Source organism: Neoarius graeffei, chromosome 24 (assembly GCF_027579695.1).
Source record: "Neoarius graeffei isolate fNeoGra1 chromosome 24, fNeoGra1.pri, whole genome shotgun sequence".
Taxonomy (NCBI): domain Eukaryota; kingdom Metazoa; phylum Chordata; class Actinopteri; order Siluriformes; family Ariidae; genus Neoarius; species Neoarius graeffei.
This window is the reverse complement of record NC_083592.1, coordinates 36,152,626-36,178,864: the sequence shown is the minus strand read 5'-3', so window position 1 is coordinate 36,178,864 and position 26,239 is coordinate 36,152,626. Positions and strand designations below refer to the sequence as shown.

At 42.2% G+C, this 26,239-nt stretch overlaps 1 protein-coding gene across 2 annotated transcripts in view; it reads right to left on the bottom strand.

The window, feature by feature from the left end:
• Window positions 1–26,239, bottom strand: part of ssbp2a (single stranded DNA binding protein 2a) — a 62,591-nt gene that overhangs the window by 19,445 nt on the left and 16,907 nt on the right. For both annotated transcript variants that reach the window (XM_060907112.1, XM_060907113.1), the window contains exons 2-4: window positions 19,538–19,610; window positions 14,982–15,043; window positions 14,809–14,893 (exon numbers count right to left, since the gene is read on the bottom strand). In XM_060907112.1, coding sequence (XP_060763095.1) covers window positions 14,809–14,893; window positions 14,982–15,043; window positions 19,538–19,610 — 220 coding nt within the window. The remainder of the gene's footprint in view (window positions 1–14,808; window positions 14,894–14,981; window positions 15,044–19,537; window positions 19,611–26,239) is intronic.

Below are 26,239 nucleotides of genomic sequence, written 5' to 3'. Positions count from 1 at the left end.
GGATTGTTAGCACCATTTGATTTACACAACATGCCTACGACTTTAAAGGTGCAAATTGTTGTTTTATTGTGACACAAGCAATAATTAAGATGAAAAAAAAAAAAACAGAAATCTGGAGTGTGCATAAGTATTCACCCCCTTTCATATGAAACCCCTAAATAAGAGCTGATCCAACCAAGTCACTTCATAAGTCACATAATTAGTTGATTAAGATCCACCCGTGTACAATCAAAGTATCACATGATCTGTCACATGATGTCTGTATAAAATCAACCTGTTCTGGAAGGGCCCTGACTGTGCAACACTACTCAGCAAGCAACATGAAAACCAAGGAGCCTCCAAACAGGTCAGAGACAAAGTTGTGGAGAAGTATAGATCAGGGTTGGGTTATAAAAATATCCCAAACTTTGAATATCCCAGGGAGCACCATTAAATCCATTATAGCAAAATGGAAAGAATATGGCACCACTACAAACCTGACAAGAGAAGGCCGCCCACCAAAACTCACAGACCGGGCAAGGAAGGCATTAATCAGAGATGCGACAAAGACACCAAAGATAACACTGAAGGAGCTGCAAAATTCCACAGCGGAGATGGGAGTATCTGTCCATAGGACCACTTTAAGCTGTACACTCCAGAGTGGGGCTTTATGGACGAGTGACCAGAAAAAAGCCACTGCTTAAGAAAACATGTTTGGAATTTGCCCAACAGCATGTGGCAGACTCCCCAAACACATGGAAGAAGATTCTCTGGTCAAATGAGACTAAAATTGATCTTTTTGGCCATCATGGGAAATGCCACGTGTGGCGCAAACCCATCAACCTGAGAACACCATTCCTATGGTGGTGGCAGCATCATGCTGTGAGGATGTTTTTCATCTGCAGGGACAGGAAAGCTGGTCAGGACTGAAGGAAAGATGGATGGCACTAAATACAGGGCAATTCTGAAGGAAAGCCTGTTTGAGTCAGCCAGAGGTTTGAGACTGGGATGAAGGTTCACGTTCCAGCAGGACAATGACCCTAAACATACTGCTAAAGCTACACTGGAGTGGTTTAAAGGGAAACATTTAAAATGTATTGGAATGGTCTAGTCAAAGCACAGACCTCAATCCAATTGAGAATCTGTAGCATAACTTGAAGAGTGCTGTACACCAACACAACCCATCTAACTTGAAAGAGTTGGAGCAGTTTTGCCTTGAGGAATGGGCAAAAATCCCAGCGGCTAAGATGTGCAAAGTTAATAGAGACATACCCTTAGAGACTTGCAGCCGTAATTGCAGCAAAAGGTGGCTCTACAAAAGTATTGACTTTGGGGGGTGAATACCGATGCGCACTCCAGATTTCTGTTTTTTCATCTTAATTACCGTTTGTGTCACAGTAAAACAACAATTTGCACCTTTAAAGTTGTCTGTGTGTTGTGCAAATCGAATAGTGCTACCCCCCAAAAAAAACCCAATCAATTTTAATTCCAGCTTGTAATCCGACAAAACAGGACAAACACAAATGGGGGATGAATACTTTTGCAAGACACTGTACTGTATGTAGCTATAAAATTATATCATTACCTTATAATCAAAACTGCCTATTAATGTGGGTTTAATTTTTTATTGATAATGACATCACAACTGTTAAGGCGAACTTTCAGAAAATTCACTCACTAACTGGTAATTACAAGTGCACGATGAGAAACTTGTACAAACCGTAATTTCGACATGACATAAACGCTTCCCTATTTTATCCCTGCCTGCATTATTTCTTTTATGCCAAAGTACATTTCGCTTTACCATGTTATACAATTGCTTTTTAATTAACAACTGGTCTGGGTTTTTGTTTGGTTTTTTTTTTTAAACAAAGCTGACACCATCTTTAAAATCAAAAACTCTATCCAAACAAATTCTCCTGATGATTTTGTACATCAGTTTGTTCATCAGCTGAACAGTGGTAGAGCCATTGTCTACAGTATTTCACATCTCATAACATGGCCCAGAGGACAGTCTGTTGTGACAGAGTTTCAGTAATGAGGCAGTATTATGAAGCATGGAGACAACAACAATTCATCACGACAGACATCACAGCTGCAACATCTGACTGCAGGCGAAGGACAGTGGAGAAGGTCGTGGCGTCTGTTTCAGGTTTGGTTTGCATATGGAACTGAGCACCATTTCAAAGCATTTCAAGAAGCTGGTGAGCATTATAGTAGTGTTAATTTCAAATCATCCAAAAGGATACAGTTCACATGGGCATTCACTCTACAATGATGTTTAAATTCGACTTTATAAAACAGCTTTTTTTAAACACACATTCTCCATAAGACTATTTCTGAGCGACCTTTGTCTGCTTATCAGTCCATATTGATATAGATGTGGTATTTATGTATGTGTGTGTGTGTGTGTGTGTGTGTGTGTGTGTGCGCGTGCTAACTTCAGTAGAGAGAAGGATTCCATCTCTCTCATTATTAGGGAAACGTGGTGAGAATGACAAGTGGCCTCATCTAGACAACCTCGACTGTGGAATAAGCATCTGTCAAAGACATGGAAAAAATGTGTGTGCTGCCAAATAGAGACATTAACAGGTTCAATTTCTGTAAAACATTGTCCTGTTCTTCTGTTTCGTAATGACATTGTTTACACAGTCTCTAGACAGCTGGTTGAGTCCAATCATTGTGTCTGGAAATCTCAGACAGTGCTGAAATGATACTGGGATGGTCTTATTCACAAAGCAGGGAAAACAGCTGAAGTAATTCAAGGTGATGATAGTCTGCTGGAAACTTTTATAACACTGTTATGTTCTTTCACCAGAAAAAAAAAAAAAGTTCTAATCACACTAACAAAGGACACTCATTTCAGGACTACAATGCACACATTTAAGCCACACGGTGTAAAAAAAAAAAAAAAAAAAATATATATATATATATATATATATATATATATATATATATATATATATATATATATATATATACACACACACACACACACACACACACACACACACACACACACACAGTGGTGCTTGAAAGTTTGTGAACCCTTTAGAATTTTCTATATTTCTGCATAAATATGACCTAAAACATCATCAGATTTTCACCCAAGTCCTAAAAGTAGATAAAGAGAACCCAGTTAAACAAATGAGACAAAAATATTACACTTGGTCATTTATTTATTGAGGAAAATGATCCAATATTACATATCTGTGAGTGGCAAAAGTATGTGAACCTCTAGGATTAGCAGTTAATTTGAAGGTGAAATTAGAGTCAGATGTTTTCAATCAATGGGATGACAATCAGGTGTGAGTGGGCACCCTGTTTTATTTAAAGAACAGGGATCTATCAAAGTCTGATCTTCACAACACATGTTTGTGGAAGTGTATCATGGCACGAACAAAGGAGATTTCTGAGGACCTCAGAAAAAGCGTTGTTGATGCTCATCAGGCTGGAAAAGGTTACAAAACCATCTCTAAAGAGTTTGGACTCCACCAATCCACAGTCAGGCAGGTTGTGTACAAATGGAGGAAATTCAAGACTATTGTCACCTTCCCCAGGAGTGGTCGACCAACAAAGATCACTCCAAGAGCAAGGCGTGTAATAGTCGGCGAGGTCACAAAGGACCCCAGGGTAACTTCTAAGCAACTGAAGGCCTCTCTCACATTAACATTAGCCAATGTTCATGAGTCCACCATCAGGAGAACACTGAACAACAATGGTGTGCATAGCAGGGTTGCAAGGAGAAAGCCACTGCTCTCCAAAAAGAACATTGCTGCTCATCTGCAGTTTGCTAAAGATCACATGGACAAGCCAGAAGGCTATTGGACAAATGTTTTGCGGATGGATGAGACCAAAAAAGAACTTTTTGGTTTAAATGAGAAGCGTTATGTTTGGAGAAAAAAACCCACTGCATTCCAGCATAAGAACCTTATCCCATCTGTGAAACATGGTGGTGGTAGTATCATGGTTTGGGCCTGTTTTGCTGCATCTGGGCCAGGACGGCTTGCCATCATTGATGGAACAATGAATTCTGAATTATACCAGCGAATTCTAAAGGAAAATGTCAGGACATTTATCCATGGACTGAATCCCAAGAGAAGGTGGATCATGCAGCAAGACAACGACCCTAAGCACACAAGTCGTTCTACCAAAGAATGGTTAAAGAAGAATAAAGTTAATGTTTTGGAATGGCCAAGTCAAAGTCCTGACCTTAATCCAACCGAAATTTTGTGGAAGGACCTGAAGCAAGCAGTTCATGTGAGGAAACCCACCAACATCCCAGAGCTGAAGCTGTTCTGTACGGAGGAATGGGCTAAAATTCCTCCAAGCTGGTGTGCAGGACTGATCAACAGTTACTGGAAATGTTTAGTTGCAGTTATTGCTGCACAAGGGGGGTCACACCAGATACTGAAAGCAAAGGTTCACATACTTTTGCCACTCACAGATATGTAATATTGGATCATTTTCCTCAGTAAATAAATGACCAAGTATAATATTTTTGTCTCATTTGTTTAACTGGGTTCTCTTTATCTACTTTTAGGACTTGTGTGAAAATCTGATGATGTTTTGGGTTACATTTATGCAGAAATATAGAAAATTCTAAAGGGTTCACAAACTTTCAAGCACCACTGTGTATATATATATATATATATATATATATATATATATATATATATATATATATATATATATTAGTGCTGTCAAAAATGTCACGTTATTAACGCGTTGACTCAATTTTAACGGCGATAATTTTTTTATCGCGAGATTAACGCTCTGTGACATGATGTAGGTTTTTCATAAGCTTTTGAAACTGCCAGGAACTTGGAACAGAGACTTTGCTTAGAAAAACGATAGCAGCTAGACTGTAATGCCACGCCCCGCACAGCCAGAGTCCTGTTTATATAACTTTTTATATTGTGTGTGAACATTTTGAAAAGCAGTCTTATCCAGTAAAAAAAAGAAATTCAAGAAATGGTTCAGTTACTTGTTTATTTAAAAGAAAAGCTGTATACAAAAGTGAATGCAATGCAGTGGTTCATACAAAACAGCGAGAGTGCTGCTTGTTCTAGTCATGTGGTTGTGACATCATCGTAAACAAATCCGTTCTACTCATCCAGACGACTTCGCAACGGCGCCGTTGCCAGATTTTTCCACTCTGGAACCCGTTCTCAAAAAATATCGTTTTGGGGCACCCAAAACGCCGGTGCCGTGTGGACGCCAGGCAGAAACGACAAACAATTTTTTCAGATTCACCTGAATCCGTTGCCGTGTGGACAGCCTCTGAGTGGGTCAACAATTCGCGACCTCAACGACTCTCCTGAGGTTTGCTTTTGGTCCGCTAGGGGATAAATACCTGGAACTGCCTACGAGTCAGAAAGAACTGAAGAAGCCTTTCGGATGAGAGGTGAAACATCTTCAAGAATTTCAAGCAAGTCCATTTGCTTTCTTTAGCGCCTACGGTTCTAATCACTTTAAACCCATAAAGACTTTAGTTGTTATTCATTTATTCTCAGTAAAGCTCAGGCACAGACTGGCCATCAGGAAGTTAGCAGGTCAGGAAATTTCCCAGTGAACTTTTCTTTCTTTTTTTTGCATCTCATACATGCTGTCTCATGCATGCTTATAGGCAGCGTACAGCTCTCTCTCTCTCTCTCTCTACATAAGGAATGACAGAAAGAATTCCACTGTACTGTAATGTCTCATCTCATCTCATCATCTCTAGCTGCTTTATCCTGTTCTACAGGGTCGCAGGCAAGCTGTAGCCTATCCCAGCTGACTACGGGCGAAAGGCGGGGTACACCCTGGACAAGTCGCCAGGTCATCACAGGGCTGACACATAGACACAGACAACCATTCACACTCACATTCACACCTACGGTCAATTTAGAGCCACCAGTTAACCTAACCTGCATGTCTTTGGACTGTGGGGGAAACCGGAGCACCCGGAGGAAACCCACGCGGACACGGGGAGAACATGCAAACTCCACGCAGAAAGGCCCTCGCCGGCCACGGGGCTCGAACCCGGACCTTCTTGCTGTGAGGCGACAGCGCTAACCACTACACCACCGTGCCGCCCCGTACTGTAATGTATATATGACAAATACAGATTGTATGTGAATTACAACTAGCCAGTAAACAGTTCTAACATAACATAATGACAGGAAATATACAGATTCCAACACCCTTTTTTCTCTCTTGTCCTTCCTCACTACTTCCATCCATCCATCCTCAACTATGCCATTAACCCACTTCCTGTGTGAGCTTTGAGGAAAAATGTCATTTAAAAACAAAGAGGAGGGAAAGAGAGATAAACTATTGCTCTTTCATTACCAGTAAACTTTGGAAAATTGGTGGAAACTACGAGGAAGTACAGAAATGCAAGACAGAGGGACATCAGGAAAAAGGGACACCAGTTTTCACAGGCAATGTCATGACTGACTGCATACAAGTTTACTTTATGGCACCAAATATGATCAAATCATTAAAAAAAACCCCTCTTTTTTAAAAAATTTTTACACCAAAACATAATTTAGAGCTTTTGCAATGTCGTGCCTAAGTTGCTGTAGACAAAAACAGAGTACGATAGTTCCAGACATGTGTAAACGAAAGCATTTTCGCTTCATGATGTCATTGTATCTGCCAACATTAGTTTCCACTCATCATTAAAAGTGCTGGTTTGATCCTTCTCTTGAAAATGCAAATGAGACCCCAAAGCAGTCTTGCTCTCTTTCCTCCTCTGCATTTCGGGTTGAAAACCTTCATTAACATGCTTAAATGAGAACAAAATATTACAAGCTATCTCATGCTGGCATCCTTCTCATCTTGCTCCTGTTTACATTCAAACATGTGCGACAATAAAAATGAGCGTGTGGGCAACGCCGGCTCTCGGGCTGAATGATGTTATGTCAGGAAATAGATGCCTGAAAGCAGCAGGTTATAATGTCAGTGCAGTGTAAAATCCATGTAAACTGAAAAGAATCTGATGTGAAAATCAGATTTAACAAAACAAAACAAAAAACCCCTGATCATTTTCGATAAGCCTTCTTTCTTAGTTACTTTACAGCAGAGCCGGCCCGTGGCATAGGCAATATAGGCAAATGCTAAGGGCGCTGCGTCCATCCAGGGGCGCAGAAACGGGGGGAGAAAAATTATGACTTCCAGTATTCTGAAAACGAGCATTATATTGTCTTAGCCTAATTTAATTGTACAGCAAAGCATGTAGTCAGGGTGCGATTTGTCAAAAAAAGCGGGGTGGGGTGGGGTGTGGTGGTGGTTGTTAATCATGAAACAATAAGCGCTCAACAGTGGTTCGCCCTGTCTATGGACCCTTTTCACGTGACGTCACGACAAACGCAGCCGCCATTTTGGACGTGTACTACCAGTAGTTTACCACAGCCAGCATTGAGGAACGGCAGCAAAAAAAGTGTTTATTTTCAGCAAGACTTCCATCATGCCACTATATTGTTGTGCACCTGGATGTAGTAACCATCAACACACAAGGCAAGGGTTATCATTTTATTGGATCCTGACGGAGAAGATGGATAGCGGCCATTAAAAAAAATTAACAGATTGGCAGCCCTCGGCATACCAGCGCTTGTGTAGTGACCACTTTGTTGGAGGTAAGACGAATAAAATTAGCCAGAAAAGGCATTACATTGCTGTTAACATTCTGTGGCGGCGAGTGTGTAACCAAATAGGCTAAAATAACCCATTGTAACCTCTTTGTTCTTCTGTAGTAGCTATTAGCTAACGACATTAGCTAGCGTTGTGTTCCTTTGCTGTTGGTAGACTGTAGGACAGATCAGAGGCAGTGTCCTACAAACAGCGCTTAATTTGAGGGGAGCAAGCCGGAGCGCGCCCCAGAACCTCGGGCGTTGGCTCCGGCAGCTATTTACACTGGATCCGGTGATCTGACACCTCTTTTGACTATGTAACAAAAAAAAAAAAACAACCCAAATAATTAAATAAAAAAATGCAAGTTTATTTAGTGTTAATGTCTGATTTTGATATCTGCCTTGTTGGTGATTTCTCTCATGAAACGACATCCACAAAATATCTGCAGATGAACTTAATTTGCAGTGTTATTACAAAACATGCCCAGAAGCGCAGCGCCCCGCCCCCTTTTTTTCCGCACCGGAGCCGCTCATCCTCTGCGCTCCGGGACCTCCCACTTTACAAATTAAAGCACTGCCTACAAATAAGTGTTCAAAACAATAGGAGCATGTATTTGTCTCTTAAATCCAGGCCGTTCCCTGTAATCTGTAACACTGGGTTGGAGAAAGTAATGGCAAATAGTGAGTGCACAAGCCATAGAAGGTAAACTGTACACAGCGCCAGGGCAGTGTGATGGTATGTCTACTTTTAGATTGTGTTAGCTTATCAATGAACACACTCGTCACTTGATGAGTTTCACGTCTTTACGACGGATACTTAAATGTGTGTTAGGTATTATTGTTGCAGTCTAAGCAGTCATTGTAGCAGCTAGATGAGCGAGAACCGAAAGGGTCTGTGCCATAAACCGTTATTTCTGTACGGCGTTGCTAATGTGTCGTTACTGTTGTTATTTCTCCCTCTGCTCGCCCTGTAAATGCCCTACGTCGCTGGATAGCGAAGGTGTTTTCTGCATCTCGCTCCTTTTTCTTGTATGTTCTCCGTTTGTCGCCTTCCTCACATTCAAACCAATTCGAGACGAAGTCCACTACATGTCCAAAATGGTGGTCGCGTTTACGAAGGTCACGTGACTGAAAAGGGTCTATAGTGTGTCTTCGGGCGCGCAAGTGCACATCTGCGGCTATTCTCTGTTTTGGCCATGTAATAGCCTAAGTGTTGTTGGCTAAAGAGTGTTTTTGCATAACGTAGATAACTGACATAGATCTGTTGCTTGTTTTGAATATGGCTGCACTTGGAGCAGTCTGTCGGTGTCGTTGAGCAGTCTGGGCTGAAGTAAAAGTCTTTTATGCACCGAACACGTTTCGCAGCGAGATATTCCAATGGTGCCTGGCACGTTTGTTTGTTTTTTTAAATAAAACAAAGTTGATTTGTTGATCTGTGTTCTCATTAAAATGACAGTTTAGCAGCTCATTCAAGCAACCATGTTGCGAAGAGCTTCCTGGAGGAAAATATAATAAACGCGTTGAAAACAAGAAACAATCTCAGTGCGTCAAGACTGCAGGGAAACGAAACAAGCACTCAGATGTGTTCTCTTTACAAATAGCATAAATGGCACACTTTCTCTCCTGTAAAGGAAGAAGAAACAAAAGCAACTCACCGAGCGGGTGGTGAGGAATTCAGTAAATAATAATAATAATAATAATTATTATTATTATTATCATCATCATTAATAGACCTGTTACTTTCCCAAGGCGCCCCCTCTCATCCAACCAGGCTTTACATATGCTAGACTAATACTTGGGGAGGATTTTTTTATTTTTTTATTTTTTACAACCCCGATTCCAAAAAAGTTGGGACAAAGTACAAATTGTAAATAAAAACGGAATGCAATAATTTACAAATCTCAAAAACTGATATTGTATTCACAATAGAACACAGACAACATATCAAATGTCGAAAGTGAGACATTTTGAAATTTCATGCCAAATATTGGCTCATTTGAAATTTCATGACAGCAACACATCTCAAAAAAGTTGGGACGGGGCAATAAGAGGCTGGAAAAGTTAAAGGTACAAAAAAGGAACAGCTGGAGGACCAAATTGCAACTCATTAGGTCAATTGGCAATAGGTCATTAACATGACTGGGTATAAAAAGAGCATCTTGGAGTGGCAGCACCTCTCAGAAGTAAAGATGGGAAGAGGATCACCAATCCCCCTAATTCTGCGCCGACAAATAGTGGAGCAATATCAGAAAGGAGTTCAACAGTGTAAAATTGCAAAGAGTTTGAACATATCATCATCTACAGTGCATAATATCATCAAAAGATTCAGAGAATCTGGAAGAATCTCTGTGCGTAAGGGTCAAGGCCGGAAAACCATACTGGGTGCCCGTGATCTTCGGGCCCTTAGACGGCACTGCATCACATACAGGCATGCTTCTGTATTGGAAATCACAAAATGGGCTCAGGAATATTTCCAGAGAACATTATCTGTGAACACAATTCACCGTGCCATCCGCCGTTGCCAGCTAAAACTCTATAGTTCAAAGAAGAAGCCGTATCTAAACATGATCCAGAAGCGCAGACGTCTTCTCTGGGCCAAGGCTCATTTAAAATGGACTGTGGCAAAGTGGAAAACTGTTCTGTGGTCAGACGAATCAAAATTTGAAGTTCTTTATGGAAATCAGGGACGCCGTGTCATTCGGACTAAAGAGGAGAAGGACGACCCAAGATGTTATCAGTGCTCAGTTCAGAAGCCTGCATCTCTGATGGTATGGGGTTGCATTAGTGTGTGTGGCATGGGCAGCTTACACATCTGGAAAGACGCCATCAATGCTGAAAGGTATATCCAGGTTCTAGAGCAACATATGCTCCCATCCAGACGACGTCTCTTTCAGGGAAGACCTTGCATTTTCCAGCATGACAATGCCAAACCACATACTGCATCAATTACAGCATCATGGCTGCGTAGAAGAAGGGTCCGGGTACTGAACTGGCCAGCCTGCAGTCCAGATCTTTCACCCATAGAAAACATTTGGCGCATCATAAAACGGAAGATACGGCAAAAAAGACCTAAGACAGTTGAGCAACTGGAATCCTACATTAGACAAGAATGGGTTAACATTCCTATCCCTAAACTTGAGCAACTTGTCTCCTCAGTCCCCAGACGTTTACAGACTGTTGTAAAGAGAAAAGGGGATGTCTTACAGTGGTAAACATGGCCTTGTCCCAACTTTTTTGAGATGTGTTGTTGTCATGAAATTTAAAATCACCTCATTTTTCTCTTTAAATGATACATTTTCTCAGTTTAAACATTTGATATGTCATCTATGTTCTATTCTGAATAAAATATGGAATTTTGAAACTTCCACATCATTGCATTCCGTTTTTATTTACAATTTGTACTTTGTCCCAACTTTTTTGGAATCGGGGTTGTATTTTGGGAGTACTGTAAATGTAATACTTTATGTAAGCCATTTATATTATGTTTCATATATTCAGTTCATATTTTGTATTTGTTTCTTTAATTCAGTATTAAATATTTTGAATGTGCAATTTCTTTATTTAATGCCTTTAATTAACTATTTTGAACGTGCAATTTTTTTGTTTAAATAAAAGAATGTTTTAAGACAAAGCTATTCCATTTCTTGTTAGTATATATACACTATCAGTGGCTTTAACTGGTGTTGGGGAGGGGGCGCCACCTAAAATCTTGCCTGGGGTCTCAAATTGGTAAGGGCCGGGCCTGCTTTACAGGAACAAACATCTCAGATGACTCAGACATTTGGCGCATGAAGTATAGATTTACTGCCTCTTCAAAAAAAATGACAGTAAGATGCCTCTTTTAGATGGAACATCCATATACAGCAAAAAAGCAATTAGTTTGCCTAGTAGAGCTTTTCTGAAACTCACTAATGGATTGCGGATAAAAATAGTTTGCGCTTCAGAAGCCGGTTCTCCTCGGATGTGAAGTGTTCATTTAGATAGAGTACATAATGTTTATAGTGTTTGCAGAAGCGTAAATAATATGTGATTGCTAAAAAAAAAAAAAAAGTTAAATGACAGAAATCAAGATTAGAAACAACAAAGCAAATCGCAGGTTTATCTCAATGCGCTTCTAATATTATATGGGAGAGCTGGGACAATTTTCTCTAAATGTGCACATGCAACGGTGACGTCTTTATGTGCATGTAGACGTTCATCACTTCTCTGTGTCCGTCTGAAAAAGCCAGCAGGATATCTCCTGCTAGAAGTACGTGTGAAAACCCAATTTTGGGCCATAGGTAAAAACGACACTGGAAGTACTTCTCTAATTTTTTTTTTCTATGCAGTTGTATACACTTATCTCTACACTATCTGCTAGCATACTGCGCACAGTTTGTGCATGCTCCTTCTGTTTGCAAGATTGTGAGAAATCATGGGTACAGCCTGTGGCACATTCATACAGCACCTTGCTTCAAGCGTCTCAGAATGTTAAGTAGTATACGGAAAGATGCCATCACTGAGACACAAAACACACACCAGGCAGGCAGCCAATCTACCACAGGGCTAACACAAAGACGAACAACCATTCATTACATTACAGGCATTTAGCAGATGCTCTAATCCAGACAAGTTCAACAATTTGTACCTAATCTGCATGTCTTTGAAGTGGGAGGAAACCTATGGAGACATGGGGAGAACCTGGAACCTTTCACACACGCATTAACACCTATGGGCGATTTAGGCTACGTTTACATTACGTCGAATCAGCGGATCATCAGATTAACGTTCTTAAAACGATTCGCGTTTACACTAAAACCGTTAGCCGTGCACACAGCAACACCAATACGCGGATACGCTCGGCTCCGCAGGCATCCTGCGCTCCAAATCACTCCGCCCTGAACAGCGAGTGCCCTCTGGAGGGTGCGCACTCCGGCCCTGCGCAGCTCACAGAGCGCGCGAGTGAAGTGAACAAGCCACGATTCGGGACTGAGCCGCTGTGTGTGTGATCCCAGCGCATATCACTTATTACTTGCAAGTGGAAGGATGGCAAGCCTAAAGACAATCATAACTACACAATGCGCAGTATTTGCATCAGTATTTGCAGTATTTTCATACTTTTATACTCTTTAATGAAAGGTGATACAAGGCGGAAGTCTGCGCCGTTTTTCAGCAGTCGCGTCACATGACCAACGCCAGCGAATCAGGAAGGTGGATGTCACAGTGACGTTGTCCAATGAGACGCCAGCTAGAGCTCAGCACAGCGTATTCGCGTATTCTCAATGTTTACACAGCACCGGAGCTGATACGATCTAGATTGAATACGTGGACGCTGGCGGATTCCCGTTTCCCCGCTTTTTCAGGGGGGTTAATGTAAACGGACAGTGCATCCGCGAAGAAAACGAGACAGATACGGTCTAGTGTAAACGTAGCCTTAGAGTAGCCTGTTAAATTAACTGCAGGTCTCTGGACAGCGGGGGAAACCGGAGCACCCGGAGGAAACCCATACAGACACAGGGAGAAGATGCAAACATAACACAAAAAGGCCCCCCCATCAGCCACTGGGCTTGAACCCAGAACCTTCTTGCTGTGAGACAACAGCGCTAACCACTATACCACCGTGCAACCCAAATTATTTTCTTTTGCAGACATTACACAAAATTAACGGTAACTAAATAATTTCTTTTAGAAAAGGTACAATACGTTGTACTCTAAAATTGGCCACAAGTGTGAATGTGTGTGTGTGCACGAGCGCACAGAAAGGAACTGGCCACCGTACTGCTGCAATTTTGGCCAAGTCAACCAAAAATGGTTCACCTCAAGCCCGGATCGGGTTCGGCAGTGATGACAATGACGACAACACATTGCTCTTTAATAAATATATACGGTATATGTTATTTACCAGCTGGGAGGTCCGTATCGTGGTATACCGTGACGGGGGTCTTGAAAGTACTGAGCGAGGCCCTCTGGGCCGAGGTCAGTATTCAAGGCCGAGGTCATGGTATTTCACCATACGGACCGACCTTAAGCTGGTAAATAATATATTTATTTTTTTCTTTACCAAATTCTAACAGAAAACGGGAGCGCCTGAAAGGGAAAGCCGAGGCGAGACGCCATTCTGAATCCTCATTCACAGCTGTAATGCAAATGGCTTCCTCCTCGGTATACAAGTGCACTTCCATGGCAGGAAAAAAAACTACATTTTGCCGCCTATGTAGTCCCCTATTTATACAAATAGAAGTCATTCAGGATTCAGCCATGTTTTTGCTCGGCGTTAGCAACAGTTACAGGTTTTTAGCTTTCTCCTGAAATGTGTTCTTTTATTTCGTCTTCCTCAGGGTAGTAAAACTCGCTTTCGCTGTGAACACTGTCGTTATCGCTATCCATGATGTAAAATTAATGCTGTTATGCTGAGAAATGCTGGCAAAAATTTATAAGATTTTTGATAATCTTATAAATAAACCTTATTTTAAAAAAAAGATAAATGTTGACAAAAAATTCTACCAAGTTTTTTGTTGTTGTGAATGAGCGAGTGGCCAGAGGTCCGTAACCGGGGTCCATATCGTAGGATACGGACCCGCTCGCCAGCCAATCAGAGCGCAGGATTTGATGGAAACCGCACCGCGAAAAAAATAAAAACATTTAATTATTAGTAAATGCTGTGGTATAAGAGGAATAAAACACAAAATTATCACATTGTGGTAGTATCACCTTGATTATTTTCCTGTAAGAGCATACCACATCATGTTTTATTCCTTACCTGTTCCTAACTCATTCGAATGATCAGTGTCTAATGGATTCGTCTCTGATATTCTGGCAAAGTATGAGCAGTGTTTATGTGCTAGCTGTAGCAGTACTATTGGGTTGCACTGTGATATCAATAAGTTGCATTTTGCTAAAGACAAAGAATCCTACGTTAACCTACAATGAACTCCCATTTGGCATTTTTGCTTCGAATCTCTCTCTCCTCTTTCTAATGGTGTTGACCACAAGAGTATGACATCATCCTTTGTGTCCCTTCACAACCCATTTATCTTCCCTCCCAGGGTGCTCTCTTTCTCTGTCTCACAGCTGCAGCTGCTCTAATTCCCAGTAACAACATCCCAGCTTGTTAAAAAAAAAAAATATCTGACGTACAAAAATAACACATGTCCTTATTTGTCTCACAACAAATTCTAACCAAGAATCACGACAGCAATTCTATTACAAAGCTCACCATAAGCAAACCACTCACATAGTCATGGAAAGCTTTGGCCTCACTTGAATGTTCACATGTTTCTCTCCTTTCTGGAGCTGCACAGTAGAGATCCCAGAAAACACTGCAAATCAAAGCGAGCTCTGCATTAATTAACCCAAACTTCATCAGGCACGTATGGAGATTCGTTATGTTGGACGTGAGCAGCTTACCACCACCAGGAGTGAAGGAACCCAGGTGGCTCTCCCAGCGTGATGTTCTTCTCCCATCGGATCTGTCAGGGTCAGAAAGAGAACGTTAGGATGAGTGATTACAGTTTTATCGAAGAAGCACTGCTGAGTCATATCGCTTGCACGTAATTAATAGCAGTTTATTTCTGGAGTTGTGGATACAGTAGAACTGACGAGAGAATAAAGTCTGTAATCTATAAACCCATCAAAGTAGTATTTAGTTGTATTATCTATGGTTTATACTGTTATATCATTGGTTTTGCTTTTGGCTTGCGTTGAAAATTAATTCACTGACTACTTATGGAATAAATCTTAACGTGAAATCATTGTTTAGCTTAAAGGAGTCATTTTCAGAGTCCTCTGCTGCATGAGAAGTGAATCGTGCAATAAAAATATCGAGTGCCCCCCTTCCTTCAGTCTGACCATATCCCTTCTGGTAAAACCACACACATGTATGTATGGTCTGTGAGTTGACTGTTAAGGAAAAGGCAATTGTACTCCATCTGGGGGCATAGCTAATGTAAATGAAATGGAAAACAAAAGCCTGAAATTAAGACGCTGTAATATTGTGAGGGCATTCTGGCTCAGGTGGATAAGGCGCCATACCATAAATCCGGGGACCCGGGTTCGATTCTAGCCCGAGGTCATTTCCCGCTCATTTCCTGTCTCTACACTGTCCTATCCAATGATAAAGGTAAAAAAAAAAATCTTAAAAAGAAGCTGTAATATTGTAAATCTAATTTTATCCAACATTTCTTGTGAAAATACAGGGTGTTTCAAAAAACTGATAATTTCACAATCTGATAACTTTGCCAATTCTCGTTTAATTGACTTCAAATTTTAACAGCATGTGCGGAAACAGGTCAACTTTTCATGTTTAATGTTTTTTTGTTTTTATCTTTTTAGGTATAGAAATGCCATTTGCTGGAAAAGAAAGGGCGTTTGGGGTGTCAGAGTATGCTCGAACAAGACTGTGCAGCGTGCATTGATGAGAAAATTCTCTAACAGTGCACTGTTACCAGATAAGACTGTTACTAAAGACATGCTGCAACGTGTTTGGCAGGAGCTGGACTACCGACTTGACGTGTGCCGTGTCATATTGAAAATTTGTGAAATCGTTCATGGAATCCACATACCTTTTAATTTCTCATTCAAATTTTGAGGAATGAATCTTCTATTGCTCAACATTAAGCCGGTTCAGTTTCATTTGCCTAGATTATGTAGTTTCTGGGATATTTACATCTCAAATAATATCAAATTTTTTGAAAACACCCTGTATTTTAGCATTAAAGTGCATATCAGGGGTAAATTCAGGAGCGAGATCAATGTAATTCTCCTATTTTATATTAAACTTTGGTCAAATATCTGTAACATTCTGCATTCTCTGCAAATTTTTTTTTTTTTTACCTTGCGCAATACCAGAAAAATTCAGTTGAAATCAAGCCATTTGAGGCAAATTGGTCCGCCTCTGAAAAAACTTGCCATTTGGATTTCCTGGCAAACATTGATTTTCGTGACGTCACGTGCGGGACACCTCCCTCTGAATCCTACGTCAGCGCTGGTTTGTTTATGAGAAAACGACCTGGTGGTTTTCTGCAAGTTTCTTCAACGTTATCGCGTAATTATTAAAATGGTTAACAGATGTATCGTAGGAGGCTGTAGCAACACCAATCTTGATGGGATTAGTACTCATCGTTTCCCAAAAGACCGGACAATGGGAGAGAAATGGGAGCGCTTGGTCTACACAGGCTGTGCACTGAAACCGTGCAAAGCTCTCGCAGCCTGCTGGCGCTTCCGAAGGTGACGTCACGAATCTGGCTCCAGACTCCCTTGGGATTTTTCCAGACGCGTTTTGTTATTTTTTTTTTTTTCTGCTGTAGACAGATGGCCTTGTGCAAAATTACCCTTCTGGACATACTTTCATATAAAAAAAAACAAAACAAAATTGGTCCAGAATATGCACTTTAAAGGTCTGGGGGAAGCACAGTAGTACAGTGGGTGGGACTGTCACCTCACAGCTCCAGGGTCCTTCCTTATCTTTTCTACAGTAACAGCTAATTAACAGGGACTTGGATGGCAGATACTTTACATAATCTAAGCCTAAGGATTCTCAGGCCCTGTCCACACGGCAACGGATTCAGGTGAATCCGATACAACTGTTTATCGTTTCGGCCTGGTGTCCACACGGCACCGGCATTTTGGGTGCCCCAAAACGCAATCTTTTGAGAACGGGTTCCAGAGTGGAAAGATCTGGCAACGTTGCCGTTGCGAAGTCGTCTGGATGAGTAGAACGGATTTGTTTATGATGACGTCACAACCACATGTGCTTCACGCCGGGTAGAAGTGTAACGAACTCGATGCGAGTTGTCAACAAATCCTATAACTTGGTTCATGAAACGCGCTTACAAAATATTTTCACTGTGAATATTTATTGTGTAATGGTGCAAAGTGAGAGAGAGAGAGAGAGAGAGAGAGAATAGCCCTTAGGCAGAGTCAATCCCACCAGCAAAAATAGGGAAAAAAAGGGGCGATCTCACCTCTTCAGATGTTGGTTTAAGTCCTACAATACATTCCTCAAAAAGGGCATAGAGGAACAAATTAATCCATCAACGTGTAGCATTCAATTTATTCCGGACCATTAAAGACGCCGCCTTCCGCGTAGAATCATACGTCATCCTCGCCGCCATATTGGATAGGTCAAAGCGGAGAATAAAGATGCCTCATTCATGTGCTGCGTTTAACTGTACCAACAGGTTTGCCGTCCAAACGAGATCACATGGGATTACCTTTCACAGGTGAGACTGGAAAAATACTTTTCATTGTATTTGGTCATTATAATGTAATTTTACGAACAGATTTTTCTGACTTTGTGGCTAATATGAAGTCTCGCGCATAATAGTTTATGCGCATGCGTCCTTACTTCTTCTATTGTTCTGGCGTCTCCGAAGGGACCGTCTTACAGCGCCCCTAGAGGTGTGGCATGTGTATTGCATCGTTTTCAGCAAGCGTTGCGTTGCCATATGGACCTGATATTTTACTGATCGTTGCCCATTTGGACGCGATATTTTTTTAAATAACATCTCGTTGCCGTTGTTGTGTGGATGTAGCCTCAGAGGACAGAGACTGAGGAGTCCCAGTAGCCTACTCAGCCTGAGGAGGACTTGATACTTTGCAGTTTCTCAGGAACATGAAAATATGGCATAGTTTATTAACTTCAAGATTGAGGAGAAAAAAAAAAAAAGAACAGCTGTTGAGGAAAGGACTGTTTATCGTTGCTATAATGTAAGTGATAACAGGAACTTTCATGAACGACCCACAACATTATATATAACTATAACTATAAATAGATAAAAAGAATGATGTACAATTCTTCAAATATCTTCTGGATGTGTTGTTCTTGGGGAAGAAAACAGCACTGGGGTAGTAACACCTACCACTACCCTGTCAGTGTTATTTTCCTATAACAGCAAGCCCCAGCATGTTTCATTCCTTACTTTAAAACTAATGTAGAATGACAAAATCTGATTACCACTTGAACACGAGGTAATGTTTTCTACTCAGCATTTGCATTTGTTAGACCTCTGATTTTCAGCGGTGAGCTGCCTGGATGAGCTGGCCATGATTTCTGTCCACACAATAATCCAGCCACTGCTGTAAACAGCGTGGGTGTGCTGAGTGCCCATGTTATCCATTGTGCTTGTTTGTGTGAGTCTGTGTCACTGCTAGGGAGATACAGAAGGGTTATTTTGGGGGCTGCGTGGGCTGGCTGCATGGCCAGGGTGGCAAAAGATGGGAGTCGCAAAGGAAGCAGTATACAATAGGAGGGAATGTCTTAAGACTTGTCTTGTTCTTGTCAGAGTCACAATATGCTTTAAGTGTCTTGGAGGCGCCTGGATTTGTGGAGTGATCTTGTTTTCCTCCTTTTTTTTTGCCAGGCATGTATTCTTTTTGATTTTCAATACTCTGTTGTCACAAATGTTTTGAGAGAAATTAAAGCTTGTTGCAGATTAAAAGGATGATGCTGATTATATTCCAAGTTGTGAGATCTGGTGTGACTGTGCTTTCTGAGCATAAAATATAAAAACAGAGGCGACAGAGCGGTGGCCTCTCTCCCAAAGTCGGCTGGGATTGGCTCCGGTTTCCCCCGGTGATCCTGATGGATAAGCACTGCAGAATCTGAAAAGCTGTTCCTGATCAAATGACTTCGTAGTACAGCTGCAGTAGCGGACATAGCGGCGAACTACGCATATAATGTATAGTCGGCGTATGACACTAAAAGCAGCATGGTGGATGCTCATGCTTGTCCATGACAAAGTGTGAACATGTATCTGTCTGTCTCTCTGAGATCATCTGGGTGCAGAATAACTCAATTAGCCAGGAGCAAGGACAAAAACAGAGTGCCCAACAGCTCATACACAAGGAACTGTCCGAGCTTCCTCTATGGAGCCTCCCACACGCATATAGCAACCATGTTTAAAAATACTGCATTGAGTTGACATTATTTAATGTGCTGTTGTGCAGCATTTCAGGCTACCTACCTCTGAGAGGAAGGTCTGTGCTGATTTCTGTGCTCCGACATGCAGCAGATATTCATAAACATAAAGGGCTAACCTGCAAGGGACAGATGGAAGGAAAGAGATGATAAATACAAACATGAATTCTTAGACTCCATGCGTGTAAGGCCAATATCTGATACTGACATCCTTTCAGTACAAAGCTGACTCTCTGCAAGCTTCTGTTGTGTTGCCAACTTGTGTGAAACGACACAGGCGTGATGACACCATGCTTTAAAACAATCAGTGCCTGTTAACACCACATGTCTTCATGGCATGAAATATGTCAGTGGATCTGATCAGAAAGCATCAAGTCCAATGTGATACAATCCGATTTTTAGGACAACATAACCTCCGATAATGATTCCTTGCATCAAATCACTGCACCTCTATTTTAGATTAAAGTACATAAATGTAACTGTAAGGACTGCTATAAGAGGAGTTTGTCAAACAGTACAATCAGTTCGGCCAAAATTGATGCAGTAAATGAATGTTATTTACCAGCTGGGAGGTCCGTTTCGTGAAATACCATGACCGAGGTCTTGAAGGTACTGAGCGAGGCCTTCTGGGCCGAGGTCAGTATTCAAGGCCGAGGTCACGGTATTTCACCATACGGACCGATCTTAAGCTGGTACATAATATATTTATTTTTTTCTTTACCAAATTCTAACAGAAAACGAGAGCGCCCGAAAGCGAAAACCAAGCCGAGCTGCCATTCTGAATCCTCATTCACGGCTGTAATGCAAATGGCTTCCTCCTCGGTATCCAAGTACACTTCCATGGCAGGAAAACAACTACATTTTGCCACCTACCGTATGTAGTCCCCTATTTATACAAAATTGAGTAATTCAGGATTCAGCCATGTTTTTGCTCAGCGTTAGCAAGTTACAGGTTTTTAGCTTTCTCCTGAAATGTTTTCTTTTATTTCTTCTTCCTCAGGGTAGTAAAACTCGCTTTCGCTGTGAACACTGTCGTTATCGCTATCCATGCTGTAAAATTAATGCTATTCTCCTGAGAAATGCTGGCAAAAATTTATAAGACTTTTGATAATCTTATAAATAAATTTTATAAAAAAAAAAAAAAGATAAATGTTGACAAAAAATTCTACTATGTTTGTTGTTGTTGTGAACGAGCGAGTCGCCAGAGGTCCGTAACCGGGGTCCGGATCGTAGGATACGGACCCGCTCGCCAGTCAATCAATCAGAGCGCAGGATTTGATGGAAACTGCACCACGAAAAAAATAACGATGTTTATTATCACTGGTAGATCAAGAAAACTATGTCTCTTTCTGAAGTCAAAAAATTATCATCAGTAGTACACAAGAAACTTCTTTTTGCTTGCTAAAATAGCTTATTTAGGGCTATGTTCAGAGTTGGTGACTTAAGGTCAAAAGATGTGTCAATATTCTGTGTACACAGGGTTTTTCAGCAGTGTCTAACCCACTGCCTTTAAATGCAAGCAATGTACTTTAATCCAGAGAAAATCAGGGGATAGAAAATGAGGACTGAAAAAAGGATGTCATGGTGATTTATTTATTTATTTTACTTTGCAGTCAACTCTAATACCATGTAACATATAAAATCAAGTGACAATGTGCAAATAATTAAATAAAAAGAAAGACTAATACAGTAACTAATAGGAGTCTAGTATTTCCTCTATATATGAATATGAATAGCTGCACGAATAGTCACAGTTGCAGTGAAACCATTATCTCATCTCATCTCATTATCTCTAGCCGCTTTATCCTTCTACAGGGTCGCAGGCAAGCTGGAGCCTATCCCAGCTGACTACGGGCGAAAGGCAGGGTACACCCTGGACAAGTCGCCAGGTCATCACAGGGCTGACACATAGACACAGACAACCATTCACACTCACATTCACACCTACGGTCAATTTAGAGTCACCAGTTAACCTAACCTGCATGTCTTTGGATTCTGGGGGAAACCGGAGCACCCGGAGGAAACCCACGCGGACACGGGGAGAACATGCAAACTCCACACAGAAAGGCCCTCGCTGGCCACGGGGCTCGAACCCCGACCTTCTTGCTGTGAGGCGACAGCGCTAACCACTACACCACCGTGCCGCCCGTGAAACCATTAATCACTGCAAATTCATCTTCATTTAAATAGGATGTCCATCCTCAGTTTCTCCTCATCCTCACCCTTTCTTCTGCCACATGTCCTGAACGTGCGTGGTGGCAGAATGTGGCGTGTGACAAGTGTAGAGGAGTGTGTCAGAGTGTTGGTGCATATCTAAATTACAAATATACACTACATACCCAAAAGTTTGTTGACACCTGACCATCATACCCATATGCACTTTCTGAACATCCCATTCTGTATTTAGTCCCCCGTTTGCACTTATAATAACCTCCACTCTTGTGGGAAGGCTTTCCGCTAGACTTTGAAGTGTTGCTGTGGGGATTTGTGATCATTCAGCTACAACAGCATTCGTGAGATCAGGCAGTGATGTCAGGTGAGAAGACCTGGGGTTCAGTCAGGGTTCTGGTTCTTCCCAAAGTTGTTCAGTGAGGTCAGGGTATTAGCGAACCACGTCTTCATCACCTCAAACCTCTGAACATGTTTGGACTCCTTAGTTCCAGAAGAGAAACTGTAATGCTGCAGAATGCAAAAGACATCATATGCAAATGTGTGCTTCAAACTTTGTGGAAACAGTTTGAGGAAGGCCCATATATTGGGTGTGATGGTCAGGTGTCAACATACTTTTGGCCATATATTGTATATAAGGGCGGCACGGTGGTGTAGTTGATACTGTAGCACTGTCGCCTCACAGCAAGAAGGTCCTGGGTTTGAGTCCAGCGGCCGGCGAGGGCCTTTCTATGTGGAGTTTGCATGTTGTCTGCGTGGGTTTCCTCCGGGTGCTCCGGTTCCCCCCAAAGACATGCAGGTTAGGCTAATTGGTGGCTCTAAATTGACCATAGGTGTGAATGTGAGGGTGTGTGAATGGTTGTTTGTCTCTGTGTCAACCCTGCGATGACCTGGCGACTTGTCCAGGGTGTACCCCGCCTCTCGCCCATAGTCAGCTGGGATAGGCTCCAGCTTGCCTGCGACCCTGTAGGACAGGATAAAGCGGCTACAGATAATGGATGGATGGATGGATATGTATATACACACACTATTATTTTTATAGATCACTTTATTGCCAATACATTTCACTGGGGAAAGTCAAGCACATGTGTACAGTACTAGTAATTGTGATGTGTCTGTGGCTATCTGCAAATTATTCAAGACAGCCCGACAGTCCCAGACACTGCTTAAGGCCTCTGCATGCTCTTGTGACAAGGCTTTCGCAGATAGCTTTTCGCAGACAGTTGTAATTTATTGTTGAGCGGGGAGTCGTGCGCGATGTTATTCACCGGCACAACACAAGGGGGCGCGAAGTCGCTAGGAGTAGTTGGTGGGTATGGTTAGTGGAGTGTTTATCCTCCGGTTACTTATAATGACTAGAACTTTTTTTTTTTTATAATGACTAGAACTGGAGGGGCGGCACGGTGGTGTAGTGGCTAGCGCTGTTGCCTCACAGCAAGAAGGTCCTGGGTTCGAGCCCCGGGGCTGGCGAGGGCCTTTCTGTGCGGAGTTTGCATGTTGTCCGCGTGGGTTTCCTCCGGGTGCTCCGGTTTCCCCCACAGTCCAAAGACATGCAGGTTAGGTTAACTGGTGACTCTAAATTGACCGTAGGTGTGAATGTGAGTGTGAATGGTTGTCTGTGTCTATGTGTCAGCCCTGTGATGACCTGGCGACTTGTCCAGGGTGTACCCCGCCTTTCGCCTGTAGTCAGCTGGGATAGGCTCCAGCTTGCCTGCGACCCTGTAGAAGGATAAAGCGGCTAGAGATAATGAGATGAGACTAGAACCGGAGTCGTATAGATGTACGTACTTCCTCACTTCCTCAATCAACCGCTCTTCGTGCTGCTCCATCTTCGCTCGTGTTTTTAAAAATGCCAGTCGTGAAAACAAACCAAACCGGGAAAGTAGGGAAGCGGAAGTGCGTGTACAGCGGATGTAGAGTGGACCAATCAGAGCCCTCTTGTCTGCGAGGCTTCTGCGGTGGTCACAATTTTCGGGAGGTGCGCGCAGAGCGTCTGCGAAGGTGGGGGGGCTATGCAGACGCTATCTGCGACGCCATCTGCGAGGACTGGGTTGTCAGCATAAATTGGCCTTTAGGCTGTGGCAGCCACTACATGCGTGCAATTCAACACAGCTCTTACTTCATAAATGCAGAGGCATTATGAAATAAACTGAAAGCATACTCTGCTGAGAGCTTTGGAGTATGCGGTCTGTAATAAAGGTTTGTGTTTACACTCAGGAAACATGACCAACAGAAACAGGGAACAATTCAAAAAAACACTGCATCATACAGAACTACTCACGCTGAAATGCTTCTTATCCCTAAATCCTGGTGGATGGCATACAGAGCAGAGAATGTGAAGAATTTCTGCAAACTTCACCAATACCCACAGACAGACTGCAAAGAGATATTGACAGTCCTGGCGTGATAGAAAGCTCTTTCGTTCGCTTTTATGTCTCGTCTCCTTCTAGACATGGATACTGCTGCCTGAAGTTTATATGCATATTGACCTGATCTGCACATTGAGCAATGCCTTGTGAAAGGCACATATTCCATTTTTCTGCATGCATCAACAGGAACCCTGAGGAAAAATATATAGGACAAAAATAAATGTAGCAGAACCAGAGGGGAGAGTGTTCACAGGAGGAGGCATTTTATGTGCAAGAGGGTGGTGCAGAGGTCGGAATAATGATAGCGGATTTTGTGGAAACTAAGATGAAAGAGAGGCAGGGTTGAGGGAGGAGACCCGGACGCTGGAAATAAGTTTAAAATTAATACTCCTGAGATTCTGTCCGACTCGGTGGAGCATCGAAAAGGGGATGGAAATAGGGAGAGAAGGAGCGAGGCTCCCCTGAAGAACAAAAGACGAAAAGCTACAGAGCGGAACAGAGACTGCCTTCAATGTGAGACTGGTTTACTAGATAAACATTTCAGAATCTCTGGACCATTAAGCAAAAAGGAAGAGGCGGGCACATGCTTTAATTCCGCATAACGTCGTCTGCATAACAACATTTAAAGAAGAAATGTGCTCTTTGAGTGGAAAAGCCTGTGGCGGTCACAGCTATTGCCATCAGCGTTTCAGAAAATGAGTCATCATGAGACCATCGTGACATTTGCAATACGTAAAAACATTAACTTGACATTTATATCCGGCTATATTTATTAAAAAAAAAAAAAAAAAAAGAGATAGACCATTTAATGGTGGTCACTCTTAAAAGAGATCTCTTAATTTTTCCATAGCTGTATATTTCTCCCACGGTGTGGATCGGCTTGTTACTTCCCACTTGGCTCTGGAGAACGTCTACATAATCAAAGAAAAGGGATGAAACAGTACAGGGGACACTGCTGAAGAGTCAGAACATGTGATCGCTCGTGCGCATTAAGAGGAATGGGGAGCGCAGACCTGCGTGCCAATAAAACATTCTGTAAACGAGTCCCTGAAATGTCATTCAAAAAGATGACTGTTCTGGAGGAAATGTGTTTTCCAATGCCTCACTGATTCACAGATGGACAAGTTCAAAACAAGGCCTTGAAAATGCAGATCCATCATATAAATGCACCACATGCACAAATCGTTGTTATTATACTGCTACATACTACAGATTCAGTTTTGAAATGGATTAGGCCTATTATATTGATAAAGCCTTAATCTGATATGGTTAACGACTGGCTCATGTTTGCATTCGTCAGTACAGAGACAGCAACTTGTTCAGATTTCTCATCTTATCTCATCTCATTATCTCTAGCCGCTTTATCCTTCTACAGGGTCGCAGGCAAGCTGGAGCCTATCCCAGCTGACTACGGGCGAAAGGCGGGGTACACCCTGGACAAGTCGCCAGGTCATCACAGGGCTGACACATAGACACAGACAACCATTCACACTCACATTCACACCTACGGTCAATTTAGAGTCACCAGTTAACCTAACCTGCATGTCTTTGGACTGTGGGGGAAACCAGAGCACCCGGAGGAAACCCACGCGGACACGGGGAGAACATGCAAACTCCGCACAGAAAGGCCCTCGCCGGCCCCGGGGCTCGAACCCGGGACCTTCTTGCTGTGAGGCGACAGCGCTAACCACTACACCACTGTGCCGCCCCATCAGTTAATATAAAACAGGCATTTTCTTCAGCTTGCTAAGGCTTTACATGTATTCTTACATACTTGATACATCTCTTACAGACAGTAACTGCAAAATTCTGTCATTGTGAATGTCACGGAAAAACCAGAAACACAGAAGCACATTTTTAGAGACATTTATAGAGCATTTTTGAAGGAGTCTCCAGTGTCGGCGCTTTTAACAATAATCAATAAATCAGTAACTCTAATGCAGAAAAGTCTTGAGGACAGAAAGCTTTGAGGTTTCAGGGCAAACTTTATATTTTTGTTTTATTAACTTTAAAGCGGGGCGGCACGGTGGTGTAGTGGTTAGCGCTGTCGCCTCACAGCAAGAAGGTCCGGGTTCGAGCCCCGGGGCCGGCGAGGGCCTTTCTGTGCGGAGTTTGCATGTTCTCCCCGTGTCCGCGTGGGTTTCCTCCGGGTGCTCCGGTTTCCCCCACAGTCCAAAGACATGCAGGTTAGGTTAACTGGTGACTAAATT